General features: G+C 39.1%; 1 protein-coding gene across 2 annotated transcripts in view; it reads right to left on the reverse strand.

The window, feature by feature from the left end:
* The window catches only part of smurf2 (SMAD specific E3 ubiquitin protein ligase 2), a 38,084-nt gene that overhangs the window by 3,297 nt on the left and 19,751 nt on the right, over positions 1–15,036 (reverse strand). Inside the window, exons 3-15 of one of the 2 annotated variants that reach the window (XM_077619087.1) lie at positions 14,430–14,538; positions 12,438–12,571; positions 10,488–10,553; positions 10,156–10,240; positions 9,890–9,973; positions 9,553–9,767; positions 7,726–7,810; positions 7,016–7,174; positions 6,857–6,904; positions 4,426–4,627; positions 2,609–2,712; positions 2,237–2,351; positions 545–723 (exon numbers count right to left, since the gene is read on the reverse strand). In XM_077619087.1, the coding sequence (XP_077475213.1) occupies positions 545–723; positions 2,237–2,351; positions 2,609–2,712; positions 4,426–4,627; positions 6,857–6,904; positions 7,016–7,174; positions 7,726–7,810; positions 9,553–9,767; positions 9,890–9,973; positions 10,156–10,240; positions 10,488–10,553; positions 12,438–12,571; positions 14,430–14,538 (1,585 nt within the window). Of the gene's footprint in view, positions 1–544; positions 724–2,236; positions 2,352–2,608; positions 2,713–4,425; positions 4,628–6,856; positions 6,905–7,015; positions 7,175–7,725; positions 7,811–9,552; positions 9,768–9,889; positions 9,974–10,155; positions 10,265–10,487; positions 10,554–12,437; positions 12,572–14,429; positions 14,539–15,036 lie in introns of both variants that reach the window. The other variant, XM_077619086.1, reaches the window with a different exon arrangement.

The raw sequence follows: 15,036 nt of genomic DNA on the forward strand, positions 1-15,036 counted from the left end.
CCAGCTGATTTCAAGCCAAAGGTGAGGGACACCCTGAATCGGGTAGACCGACCTGGATTTGAACCCAGGACCCCAGAACTGTGAGGCTGACGTGCTAACCACTCAAGCCGCCAGGCCACACTTCATAAATTATTAAATATAATAAAACTGAGTCCAAATGTATTAACACTTAATACCTTCTTTATCTAATTACATATGAATGTAACATATTTAAAAAGGATAATTCATAGTAAATAAAAAAATATAATTATATTAGTCAAGTTTTTTAAATAATCAAAAATAGTCAAATGCCCATCTAGCTTTAAAGACGAATTAAAATGAATTGATATAAAGATAACACATGGCACATAAAATCTCATTCCTTGAGATTTACTCTACAACCAACCCTAGGAGGCGCTGTCATCCCTTTTATCTTCTGTTTTATATTAAAAAGATGCCCTCAAAATATGAAGTGTTCTTGAAAATCAGTTGTTTAAAATATAATATCAAATTGATACATAGAGAAGCTCCACACACCACTTGAAAAAATGCCTCGTGTACTCACAGAATCCAGACGAGGCTGTTGTGCAGGTCTGGATCTACAGACTCCATGTCATCCAGCGTAATGGGTTTACCTAGTAGCTGTTTGTAGAAGGGTAAGGTAAAGCCTCCATCAATGTAGTGGCCATGGAACACTGCCATTCCCATGATACGGCCCACAAAGTGGAAGTATGACAAGTGCTCCTAGACAAAGAGGGCACACAAATCTTTAATAGGTCACATACTTTGGGTACTTGCTCATCAGTTACATTCAAAAGTATTCAATGACTATTACTAGCAAAAGGCAATTTGTGGACACATTTTCACAAGTTCAAAATAATACTAATAAAAGATGTAATCATTTTGGAAAAAGTGGCAATTCATTAACAATGTGTACATTTTGCAAATAAGGCTTGAATCATTATTTGAAAGACTGTACAATTTTGAAAACGTCTCCTGGCTGAAGGACTATAGGTAAAAATAAAGTAGGCTTGAATTGTGAACATTTTTTTCAGGTGATCAGTTTCCATGGTAGTTTGTAGGAACTGTCAGACTTGACAACGTGCTGGCTACTCATTGACAGAGGATTTGATGTTTGGGCCTTTTTACTCTTGAAGATTCTCAAGAATGCATATAGTCACCAGTTTTATCTGATTATGCCTACTTGCAAAGACAACCATAAAGTAAATATTCCTTAGTTGCAGCAACTCTGGTATCTTTCAATTTAGTATCATTGCCACCAATACACTACTATTACCGTTAAAATCAACAATAATGCAAATTTAAAAGTGTGGTTAACCCTTCATTTCAAAGGCTTAAAAATGTATTCCTAATTACATTACCTATAATTAAAATCTCATAATATATCACTAGCTGATGGCCCGGCGGCCGTGTGGTTTGCGTGTTGGCCTCAAAGTTTCGATCCCAGGTCGATCCTCACTGTGTGTAGCAGGGGTATCAGACTCGGGTTGGTTCGCGGGCTGCATTAACATCAACTCAATTTCATGTGGGCCGGACCATTTTAGATAAACTTAGATAGACTTTTTTTTATAAATGGATTTAAAGCACTGGATTAAAATCCCTGAATATTCAGTTTTTTTATAGATCTAAAACAATGTTTATTTTAGCTTTTATTATATATTTTTAGATTTTACAAAATTATGTTTGAACTAAAAACACAGAAAAAATGGATTAAAAAATTACAATTATTGATATAAAAGGGGGAAAATCAGGAAATTGAATATACATCTATACTCTTCATTTTAATTTGATCCTAAAACAGAAAGTCGGCACTCATGATTTACTTTCCCGGGCCACACAAAATGATGCCGTGGGCCAGATTTGGCCCCCGGGCCGCCACTTTGACACGTGGTGTGGAGTTTGCATGGGTCTTCTCCGGGTACTTTGGTTTCCTCCCACATCCCAAAAACATGCGTGCTACCCTGGTTGAACGTTCTAAATTGTCCCTACATGTGAGTGTGATTGGTTGCTCATCTCATCGTCCCTTAATTTAGATAGGCTGAAGCACCCCCCGCGACCCTTGTGGGGATAAGCGGTTCAGAAAATGAATGAATAAATGCCACTAACTATTGTGGCTAGTAGCTAAATAATAGCCGAGATGGCAACTGGGTGAAATTAAATCATTTGCTCCTTCAGAGTACCATATAAGAATTAGAATTAAACTGCAGTCTTGATTTCTGTAGTGTTCATGACTCACTGGGTTGACTGCAGAGTCAGGGTTAATCTGTAAAGTGTAGATGTCATCGCGTGAGTACTGGAACAGGCCATAGTATGGGTTTAACATCTCATGTGATAGTAGATAGAGCCACTCCCTGGAGAGAAATTCAAAAATAAAAAAGCAAAAAGAAAATATTAAACAGTGAATAATTTTCAGTTTGATGTACCTCACCTTTTTCCCCAATGTTTTGTTCAGAACATTTTCACACCAAAACAGTAGTAGTTTTGTGCCAGGGAACTAAAATGAAGTGAGCTTGGTAGCTTTTACATAAATGTAGTCTTTGTAAGCGTCTGCGGCATATGTGAGCAATTACTTTTCAATCCCGTATTGCACCTTCTAAAACTTTCCTACCTGGCCACTCCTCCATAGTCAAGTCCTTCTTCACCCCGAAATTTCACCATGAGCCTTTTCCAAAGATCCTTTGGCCTCATCTTCATCACCTGTCGATAGGATTCCTGCAATTGGCATACAATGCTGTTCAGTGCCATTGACAATTATATGGCGATTTTCATCCTCCTGTCAATTTAAACAAGTTTATCATTAGTAGACATCCAATCAATTTGAACTAGGAGGTTTGGCAGCGAATCAGGTGCCTCCTAATTCAAATGGATTAACTGTCTACCACTGTCAATGGCAGCCAATGAGTGAGGGAAAGTTTCCAATGTACACACACCACTACCATTAAATTCTATATATAAACTGAACTATAGTAGTGCACAGTCGTCGAAAAAATATTGGAGATGAAAATATTCAACCATACAAATACAAACGTGATATTTTACTTCATTTGAGATGGTGCTGCTGAAGAAACTCTTGTTGTTTTGTGCTACTTTCAGACTTCAGATCAATTGGTTTACGGCTGTCATGCTCAAGCTCAATAAGCATTCATCCCATGTGCAGACTGCTCGCAGTATTAAGGGCAGGGTCCATTAAAAATGGATTAGGGGCAGTTATAATAAACGCAGTCATAAGACTATAATAACACAGCCTCTTTCACTGCCACGTTCCACTCTTCCCTTCAGAGGAGGCAGACAATTTAAAAGGTGCTTTTAGAGTAAAAGGGAAGGTCTTATCTACACTAAAAAGTACACATTAAGAAGGTTCCGACAGTCAACGGGCTAACACTTGCCCGTTCAGTCATGATCTAATGCTTCAAAGGATCTGGTGAAGCTCCTTAGGATGTCTTTCGCCCTACCGCCTGTCTCTCTCACAGTGAGATCAGCCAACAAAAATGTCTACGTTGAGATTAACAGACATGGCTGTTCCAGCACATTCCACCACATATTTTATGAGGGTCGTGTAGTCTGCTGCAGGTGTTGTTGCTCTGATAAAGCCCCTGTGCCTCATAGATGCTGCAACACTCCCCGAGCGAACAAACTTGAGCAAGGGGTCTGCTTTAGATTGGAAACAGAAAAGCGCTACACATCATTTGATGAGTGTGTGTGTGTGTGTGTCTTGTCAAACTGCCAGGAGACAATGTTTATGGAGATACATAAGAAACAGGGTGATAAAATGTGCAAATAACTTGACGTGACTCTAAAAATAACTTGAAATAGTTAAGTATGGTATGTAAGAGTGGTATGTTGACTCACAAGTTTAATTTGTTCCCAAACTTAAAACTCTGTTTACTGATATTTGAATCCAAATTTTCTATAGAATTGAAGTTAAATGTACTTACTTATTTTACGGACTATAAGTAGCATTTTTTTTAATAGTTTGGCTGGGCCTGCCACTCAAGTGCAACTTCATTTTTTTCTCTCTGACCACCGACAGTCTGTTATATTAATAGTTGTCAATTTAGCCATTAGTACTTAATTTTACTATTGTTACTTTAACGCACGTTTGTTGGTTCCTGATAAAACATAAAATTGCCCTCGCTAAAATGTGACTTATACTCAATGCGATTTATATATTTGTTCTTACTCTTCATTTTGTATTATTGGGGTGGTGGAGAAAAAATACAGTACAGTAAAAAAAAACAGCATTCTGTTTCAGCCTTAACAAAAAAGCAAACAACTAAATATTTATAAAATACTTTCAAAAAGAAAAATAGCAATATATTATTTGGATGTGTCACTGACTTTCATGATGTATCTACCATCCCAATTAGTTAGTGAGACGTAGACTGTGTGATTACATCACAGATGCATTAGTAATTTCCTTCTCACCTCAAATATTTCCTCACGGGACACCTCAATGCGACAATGCCCAGCCTGTGGCTGCTGCTGAGACAGTTCCTGTCTGAGGATCTTGAGTTTCTGGACTAGGTCTCTCTTGTACTTGGGTACCGTGAGACACTCTGCCTCTTCTGGAAGCTGACCAGTGGATACCAGAGCCTGCTGGACCTGATCCTTTAGCTCGTTCTGGCGACTGATGAACAAAAGAAATGAAGAATTAAAGAAAATAAAAAGAGCTCAAAGTATATGAATACAGTGAAAAACTAGGACAGCAGTTTATTAATCTAATTTTGTATTATATTTAAGACTCATTCACATAATTGAAACATACATATGGCTTATGAGCTACTTAGCCACATGGCAATGTAATCACACGCCAAAACAAAAGGTGATAAAATCTCAAAAGAGGGCAGTCTTAGTCAGTACAAACATGACATAAGTAATCACAATGGAGGGAAACATAGTATTTTGTACTGCAATATTGGATAGTTTCCCCCCAGTCTTTATTTCATTTTCACTGAGAAAGTTTAATGTAGTTAATATCCAACATGTTGGTGGAATTTTGGTACTAATGATCTCAACAGAAATTCTAAATTGTCAAATCTGAGAGGAGACTAAAATTTAAGAAAGTGCATACAAAGACAGAGGCAAAACAGTGGGCAGATGCAGTAAATCTGCAGTTGACAGAGGTTAAATTTGACCACAATTGCTCTCGAGTATCCTTCTAATGCCTTGCATTGTGTATAATCAAATTGACAACTTTGCTTAGTTTGTAGTGTCTTCCAAGTGAAATTGAGTTAGGCTTTCCAATCACTTCCTGTTAGCCCAGAAAGCCACAGGGCTCCAAAAGACTCTCAAGAACTCCTCTTGAATCCCTTTTTATTTCCTGCAGACTTCACTCTGAGGGAGGGATAGGAAGTAGGAAGTGTACTCGCCCGCCAGCATGCCAGTCGAGCGGACAACTTGGAGGATGGGGTGGGGGTCTAAGAAGGCACACAACATGTTCTCGCACTTCTCTCTACATTAACCGCTGTGAGACAACATCAAGATGAAGGATGTTATACCATCAATCAAAAATGACACCCTAACTATTTCTATGGCTATATATTCTAAACAGGTCTGGAATCTAGGATTTAGTTTCTGAAAATTGACCCCGACCAGTTGGGTGAGTAACATCACGAGGGAAATATTTAGTAAAAACCTCCTGCTGGATTCTCAGACAAAGTGTCAATGAAATAAAAAGCAGAATTCAGAACAAAAAAAATTGACAGCTTTAGACAGTATATCAAACATTTTTGTGGTATGACGGAACATGGGGGGGTTGAAAATCCCTGAATTGATAAAAGGCAGATGTCTTGATGGTATTCCATGATGCTTGATATGTTCTCCAGATATTTCCTAATATCTTAACATAAAAAAACGGTTGTTTACCAGCAGTAAATTGCAAGATGAATCAATGATTTGACAAGCCAACATTGTATTGCAAATCAATTTAAGCAGCCATTTTCCGTGCCGTTTATCCTCATCATGTTTTAATTACAAATATAAAGCAAAACTACTAATCTTGTCGCATGACACCTAACTCCACAATTCTGTTACTTAAAACAATGTATCCAATGAAAAGTTTGTTCACCGTAATAGTGCCAATCACCGAAATAGTCACAATGGAGACAATAATGAACACAAATGCCATTACAGCACTGCCTCGAATGTGTTGTACTTCACCAGAACAACTCTTCCGCATAATCTTTCTTAGGAAAACTCGTAAACGCTGTAGATACTAACGTGTCAGAGTCGTTTTTTTTTTTTTTTTTTTTTAACTTTACAGGGCACCCCAGATGTGAAAAAGAAAAACGAGTAGAAAATCCTCGCATGTTCTTTGATCCGAGTGAACGGGAAAAGAAGAAACCAGATCCCTCTGCATTGCATTCCGTCCCTGCGTTGAGGAGGAATGAGGTCAGAGAGAGGAGGCCCTTCAAGGCACCCGTCCAGTGCTCCATCTTTGCGAGGCAAAGGCTTTTGGGTAATTCTAAGGCCATTAACAGTACAGAAGGTGTTTGAACAGCTGCATAGCCAAAGACATTGTGAACACGTGTTTGAGCTGTGCTCAAAGACTTGGACAATGCACAAATACATAAACCAATGCATAAACCCTCACAGATTGACTCAAGCACACAATTTATTAACAGACTTGGGCATTATTTTCATGGGCTGCTTGCTGGATGTAAAGTCTAGTCTTTTTTTCCCCCCAGTCAGATGTCTTGCCAAAAGCAGATAAGTGACGGATTGAATGCTAAAATGTCTTTGTGATCAGAAACTCTACGAGGCTTTGAGCATGTGTTATGTTTGCGTGGACGATGGAAAATGTGCAGTGTGTGGCCGTGTGCAACATCGGCTTCCTGGAATGAAAAACAAATCTTACCTCACATTCTGACTTTCAATGCCTCCTCGTGAGCCATTTGGGCTTGGACTGCAAATGCAAAACAAAGACAATTGAGTCCAAGAAAAAAAACCAAACTGTTTTCTTGCCAGGTTTAATGATTTCACGATAAGGTATGTGTACAATAAGTCAAAAACTCACTTAAGGACTCGATGCAGGTTGGCAGAGAGACGTGGGTCAGTGAATTGTGTGGTTCTGTTATTGTGGTCCACAAAGTAAACTCTTCCTGTGGCAGTGTTCCGTATCTCCCATCCAGGAGGGAGTGGACCCAGTTCCTCACAGTTCACATTACTAAGATCTCTGACAAGGGACAGAATCAAAAACAACACATTAAAATGTGTAATATTAATTAGAACAACAACAAATGGCGACAATTTACACGCCAGAATAAACAGACCATGTTCCTGGATCAAAACAGCAATCCAGTGTGAAATAGTAAATCCATAGTATTTCATAGTACAGTGGTACCTTGGCCTACGATCAGCTCGTGGTACAACATGCTCGTGGTACACCGAAAATTTCGATCAAATGATTCGCCCGCGATACGATCAAAATTATGAGATGCGACCAAGCCAGGTGGCCATGACATGAGAGGCTGTTTATCATTGTAGCGCACTGTCTTTTTTTGCCGCATCTCTTTCGTGTATTACTGATATCTACGAGCACTGAACGATTTATTCAGACGAGTTTCGACCAGGAAACGCACAACGCGCATGTGCGGGCAAAAAAGAGGGCTTTCTGGGTAATGAAGTATACTCGTGCAACAACACCGATTGCCAATGGCACCCTTTCTCAGAATAAAACTTCATTTTTCACTGCATTTCCTGCCACAGATCCAGGAGGTCACATACCTGGGGACTCTGGGGTCGTGCCATGTGCTGACACCTGTCTGAGTGTGAAGGAAGTACACTTGGCCTTGCTGTGTGGTCCTCTGCTCTGTAAAAGGATTAAACACGAGTTCTATTAAACGAGCCAAGGTGAGAAATTAACCCCTTGATACCTGAATTGAAATTGAACTCTTTTAGTGCCATTGATGATGCAAGACATCTAACTATGTGGTGCCCAATCATACTTCTGCTGTGAATTGAGACGAGTTTGTCATCCCATCATTTGAAGTGGGAGGAATGTAGCAATAAATTCCTCCTTTTTTTTTTTTACATTAATTTTTCGTGTTTCCCGTATTTATTGAATGTACTAAATGTTTTATTGAAAAAATAGTTATTTTAATAAAGAAATGTTCTATATATTCTTGCCCTTCTTTATATCTACTTAAAATTATTATTTTCATACGTGTATAGCCTTTTTGGTATATATATTTGTTAAATGTAAATTTAGACATCTATGGGTTAATTGAGATTTACAGAATGAAAAACATCAGTGAATTAGGAGGTTTTTTTTTTAAATATCAAGCTGGCCTTAATAGAAAACTTGCTGGATCTCTTTAGATTAAGTTTTTAACATTCTTTTAGATGAAATCTGCAAAGCATTGCACTCTACAATTTCAAGTGAGAAGCTAGGATATGTATGTAATATGAGGAACTGATCACAAAGCTATGGCTAGGATATGCTTCTATAGCTCTGTCTTTAAAAGCCCAGTGAGTAACATCCCTTGAGAATAAACAAAACTCCCAAAGACATGCGGATGACTGCAGCTGGTGTGAGCATTTACTTTTCACATGAATGTGTCTGATTGTTTGAGTTGGTGCAGAAAAGATTAAAAGGTTGGAGAGGCGTGAATGGCAGTAGCCAGGCTTAAACAACTATATCAATTCAATTAGATTGTCTAAAATTGAGCCAGAATTAAAGGCAGTTTGTGTGGAGCAACAGTATCAGGGAGTGGTTGTGGGCTGAATGAGGGCTAAGACACTTTACTGAGCTTAGTGTTCTCCAGGGAGGACGGTAGGGGTGGTTTAGTATGGTGGATGAACTGGTTAGCGCCCCGACTTCACAATTTGGTTGTTGGGTTATTTTCATCAATTTACAGTATATAGCTGAACGGCCCGGCGCGTGAGTGGTTTGCACGTCGCCCTCACAGTGGGGAACCTGGGTTTAAAATCCAGGTTGGTCCACCTGAGTGGAGATTGCATGTTCTTCCCGGGCCTGCGTGGGTTTTCTCCAGGTACTGCGGTTTCCTCACGCATTCCGAAGACATGCATGGTAGGCTGATTAGACACTTTAAATTGCCTCTAGGTATGAGTGTGAGTGTGAATGGTTGTTTGTCTCCTTGTGCCCTGTGATTAGCTGGCCACCAATTCAGGGTGTCCCCCCTCTGCCTCTGGCCCGAAGTCAGCTGGGATAGGCTCCAGCACCCCCCGCGATCCTAGTGAGGATAAAGTGGTTCAGAAAATGAGATGAGATAGTTTATAGCTATATTGATCCTTTATCCTTTTTTAGTTGTCATATCTTCCTGACTACCAGGGAAAAATGTCTTATCACATTTATTTTGGAATTCCCCAATCTATGTGAAGTAATTGGAATACTGCAAAAGAAATATGGTATCATTGGTAAGCTCTGAATGTCCTCTATACAAAAGGAGTTCATGCGATTGGATGCACTGGGTCGGAGATATTTAGGTTTACAAATGTCTACAAATGTCCTCTACAGAGGCCAAATTTGAACTACTGGTATTCAGGAGGATATCAAATAAATAATGAAGGTGGTATTGTGATGTCACAGACCATATCCCTCTGGAAGGTCTGGAGGTGTGTGCAGGTGCGTTCTGCTCATGTAGTTGCGGTGCCTCTGGGATCGAACACGTCTCTCCTGGGCCCGCTGGTCACCGCCATTTGGCTGCAACGGCGTAGTAGGCGTGGCACCGTTTGTGCTAATGGGAGTATTTTCATCCACAATGCAGCTAAGTGGCCGCCCAGGACTTGAGTACTCTGATGCAGGTCTAGGAGAAACAACAGGTCGCAAAATATAGTGAACTGAATAAGGTAATGGTCGTTTTTTTGTGCTGTTTGAATGAAAATTAGGTCTTAAATTGAGGCTCTGCGGGCTAAACAGCAGACTCACCTGGTCGGCCGCTCCCACTGTGTGGTCCGTGTGATGTGGTTCAAGTATTGGATACGTCCAGATGCAGTTCTCCTCTCCTCCCAGCTAACATTAGAAATACACATGCCAAGCAGTGAGTGCACTTGTAGAACTGTTAAGCAGCTATTTGCTTGAACTATATATACTTTCTCCACATTTAATTTAGTAGAATGTATTGTTTGAGCCCTGCAGCATTGTCTTAAAAGCTCCTCTGGAAATTGATGAGACATTCCTTCAAGGAGGCTCACCCATCTGGAAGATCATTGTCAAAAAGACGACTGCAGTCGACAACCGGGCCTCCTGTGCCTATCCGGTCTCTGGACTGCAAGCTTACTACGTAGCAGACAGATGCACACACTGAAATTAGTAAACATCTCATTATAGCAAATTATATTGGCAGATAATTGAGTCATAAATGATTTGTTTTTGTTCTGGCGTATTTTAAAATCTGACACCATGTAAGACTATAATAAACAACACATGTCCAAGAGAAACAATAACTAGTGGCATGTAATTCCCCATTCGAATGATTATTGTTGGGTCTGATGTGATTCTTATGCATGTGTCCATGTGCACTCACCCACAATCTGGCCTCTTACTGTGTCACTATCATTTGGACTCAGCTTATTCAAGTCTAGCCTCTGGTCTGTGAAGGGAATACAGGGACAAACAGGAAATGAGAACAGAGTTGGTAAGATCAGATTGGAGAAGAGACTCATCAGTTTCATAAATCTAGACTGGAACAATAATTATTAAAAGTGAGACACTCTTTTCATTGTAGAAGTCCTGCTATTCTGCACGATCTTCCCCTAGCTTAGTTACAGGGCCATGTGCTTAAAATATTCATTTGTCCATTTGTCTGCAGGTCACATACTTGAGTGCGTGTCCCAAAACAAATGTTCCAGTCTATGCAATGGCCACCGGCTGTAAAAATCTGACCGACCGAGCAATGGTTGAGAGACCAGGCTTTGGTTCAAATGCAAAGGTCAAACATTTGACAAATGTCAGTACAAAGCGTGCACTATTCCACTCTGTCTTAACATGGACATGAACTATAGCCAAGTCTGTAAAATCTGTGTGCAGTTCTTAACGAATGGAATTTGAGAAAGGGCGAAAGAGAGACATCAGGGAGGAAGGAAAAAACAAACAAACAACACCAAAAAAATAATCCCATGTTTGCCTGCAGACATGAAAACGGCCACTATCTCTTCTCTGTTGTCTGGGTGTCATGCAGATCAGCTCAGGATGTCTGTCTAGACTAAACAAGGACCAAAACAGGCAATGGTCAAACCATTACAAGGCTGGCGGGAGGTCAGCAGCCACATAGACACAAACACAAAACAGCAAAGACGTCTGCAGGAATGCACTCGCTCACATTGATGCATTTAATTTACAAACAAGGGCTGTTTTACAAAGACAAGAAATGAGCCCATTGCAATTCTATATGAAGGAACAGTAAAGGAATAAGACAACTGTATAATTAGACACAAATGTTCCAAAGATATGGGGCTATTAAATTGGACAAAGTTACCACTCAATGTATGCCTAAAAAGACTGACTAATTAATACACAACAAGAGAACTACTTTAAAGTTGGACCGCAAAGCATGTCTGCATGAAATGACTGACTGTTTGGATCAGCAGACAAGATATAGAAGGAACCTAGCCCACAGTGGCACGCTCTTGTTATCTCTCTGCGATGGCCTCGTCCAAGTCGGGTTGGGACAAATTATGTGCTATGCGGCGAAGCTTAGTCATTTTAAGCATGTTTTAGTGCAGTGGCGCCGAACACATGTTTTTGCCTTGGTCCATATTGTAGTTAAGTTTTCCTGAAAGTCCATTTTATATGTCCACTAGTTCTGCCATGATGACTCGATAACTTTTCTTCCATGATAGCATCAGTCTTCACTGTTTGTGTGGATGTTAAGTACCTTAAGGGTGCTTTTTGTATCGACCCTTAAAACTGATCAGGAAACTCCAAAGGGCAAGTTCCTAAAAAAGTCAACTTGGAACCCTGCAGACTATCATTTCTAAAGCTTTATTTAGTAAAATGACCAGCCATTTTAGTGTAATAACAGGGTCATGTAGTTTGATGGTTGACTCAACTGACAGCCAAGTCTGGCTTGTGTCTGACAAAATGAGTGAAGACATAATATACCACCTTTTGTAGCATTTAACCTGTGGTTCTTATTTTACTCTCGGTGTTATGACAACTAAATGTCAATAACTGCTACAGAATTGTTTTAGGACCACACTCCTTTTGCTAGTGGTAAGTGTGCGAGGAGGAATTTGCTGCGTAGGTCAAAAAAAGGAGTACCAAAAATATGTTTTGTTTTGCACAGACTGCATGTGCTGATTGTTTTTGTGTAAGTTCATTTGTCTTGGCAATTCATGGAAAAAGTGTCCGTAGACGTCCCACTAAACTATAGGGCTTTAATCGGTCAAGGTTCTCTTTGGGTTGGTTTGAGGGTGTTTAAATGGGATTAAGGATTACAATATGTAATAATACATTTTTGAAAGAGTTGACTTACAGCCTGTGTCTTTAAGGCGGTTGATAGCATTGGACAAAAGGCGAACACATCCCAGGAAGCCAGCCCCTTGTTTCTTATGTATCTTCTTGTGGTTCCACACACTGATAGTGATAGAATCTGATTTCCCAATGTATCTGAAGTGGAAAAAGAAACACAAGTAAAGAAAATATATTCATAATTCTTCCCCTCAAACAACAAAACGAGACTCTTCTGTCTGAGAATGAAGAATTCAAAATGATGACCTATTATTATGCATGCGATTATAACATGACTGCAACTTTTGAAACATGTACTTGGGTGGACTCGCGCCTTATAAATAAAACTGTAGAACTGACAGAAGGGGATCCCACTGTAATTATCATAGCAGTTACTAAAAGGGATATGAAACAATAGTCTGTGAGTAAGACGTCTGGACATTTTGAGCCAATGCCAAATGCCTGTCTGGGGTGCGATGTCAGAGCACGGCTAGGTCAGACAGACGTGGCAGGAGGGAAGTGCTGGACTATAAAATCCTGTTCATCTGCAACACCTGCCTTAAAATACAATTAATTAGTCTGGCTACAAACTTTAATACGACCAGTGTCTGATAACATACATATGTGCAGAGTGATGCCTTCAATAGAGAATCATGTGCAAAAAAAACTGACTAGACTTGTACCTTGTAAGAAGTTGTTTTTGTCTACTTTTTATGACCGATAATTAAAATGAATATATTGTAAAATAAAGTAATGCTGTTAGTGTTTCGTGCCTAAACCTCCCACAAACATCTTTTTTTGCGTGTGTTGGCAGACTAAGTTGCTTATTTGTTATATACTTTTGTCTCACTGAAACCACATGGATTTTTTAAACACACATCAAGTTGTCTATCGTAATGACATCACCTGTTTGAAAAAAAAAAGACTAAGCAAAAACAATAACAACAACTCTTGAGCAGCTGGAAATCATCAGTTCCAGACACACTGTCTATATGTGCAAAATTGATCCCAAACTTTAAAGTCAGACATCTTGATGGAATATATTGTTTTCCAGTTTAGGTTTATTATACAGTACTTTGCATCCGAACCTATCATAGTCCTTGACCTTCCTAAAGGCGATAATCCCTTTTTAACATGCAGTTTTCCTACCAGTGACGTACAACGTTAAACACAGGAAGGCTACACAAGTAGAGGTCCCACTATCTTAGTATATTGGGATATAAAGTGACACAATATGCATATCTCAATTTGACGTTCGGTTTCCAATATATAAGGACATGAATAGCTTGTTAAGAAATATTTTATAATTATCAATTTATTTGTGTCAATCTGCAATACCTAGCCCAACGCAGTAGTATGCATGGGTGTAGTTTTAATTAGTCTAAGTCAAAGGATGAAACATCCAACCTAATTTTGGTGGAAACATCAACTGCAAATTTGAGTTGAAGTATGTCTCCATCAAAATACATTAAAAGTAAATTTATGCACACCATTTTTCCCCTGAAAGTCAAATTTGAGATGAACAGATAGTATATCGACAATGTAAAAAGAGAGTCTGGTATCCCTGGCAACCAAACAAACTGAGACTTGCACTTCCTTCTATGCTCGTCGGTTGGATAAACATTGGAAACTTTCACTCTCACATTCACTCAGGCGCACTGTCTGTATTTTTTCCAGGTTACTTTCACAGGACAAGCCATCTTTGGAAAGGGAGATCAGGCTAAATGTACTAGACATGCACGTGTTTCAGTCATTGGAAGAAAATACTACCAGAGTCTATTTCTGTGTTTGAAACGCTGTTCCAAGGGACATTTTTAGACTGTTTGCCCGAATTGATGGGTTATGTCATAACTCCGTGTCTAGAAAGGTGTGAGAGATTACAGCTGGTGCTGTTTAAATCCTGACATTTGTAAATGTACTACTAAGTTTAAACAGGGAAGTGTAAACAATGTGAGTCTTTAAACAAAGTTTTACAACTTTTTAAATCTAATTTCACACGAAGAAATACGGTACTCACAAGTCATAGTGTTGGTTCCACTTTGGGTCAAGTGTGTTTCTCACAGTATCTGTCGAGTGGCATTGCCCCGAACCATCCACAACCACCTTGGCAAAAGGATCAGGGAGGCCTGTAGTGAGAGAAAAGTACCACCATACTAATCAAACCACCACTTTATAAGGTGCACTTGGAATGAGAAAGAGAAGAATAAATCATTTACAACTTTAAAGCCTCTACTGTGGTGTTTCCCAAGCTTTTTTGAGCTGCGGTACACTTTTTCCAATAAAAAAAAACTCAAGGCACACCACCATCTGAAAATCTTCTAATTTAAAACCATGTTGCCTATATTAACAATATAAAGTTGTTCTCATCAAGGTTTTATCACTAGGAATCAATTAAACTTAAAAAAAATCCCAAAATCAAATTTTCACACCGACCTAATGTCACCAAATGTTGAGGTGGTTGGGAAACATATGATATGGAAGAAGTTTTTTTATAGATCTAAAACGATGTTTATTTTAGCTTTTTTAAATACATTTTTAGATTTTACAAAATGATTTTTGAACTAAAAACACAAGAAAAATTGATTAAAAAATTACAATTATTGATTTAAAAGGGGGAAAATAAA

The sequence above is a fragment of the Stigmatopora argus genome, chromosome 14 (genome assembly GCF_051989625.1).
Source record: "Stigmatopora argus isolate UIUO_Sarg chromosome 14, RoL_Sarg_1.0, whole genome shotgun sequence".
Lineage (NCBI taxonomy): Eukaryota > Metazoa > Chordata > Actinopteri > Syngnathiformes > Syngnathidae > Stigmatopora > Stigmatopora argus.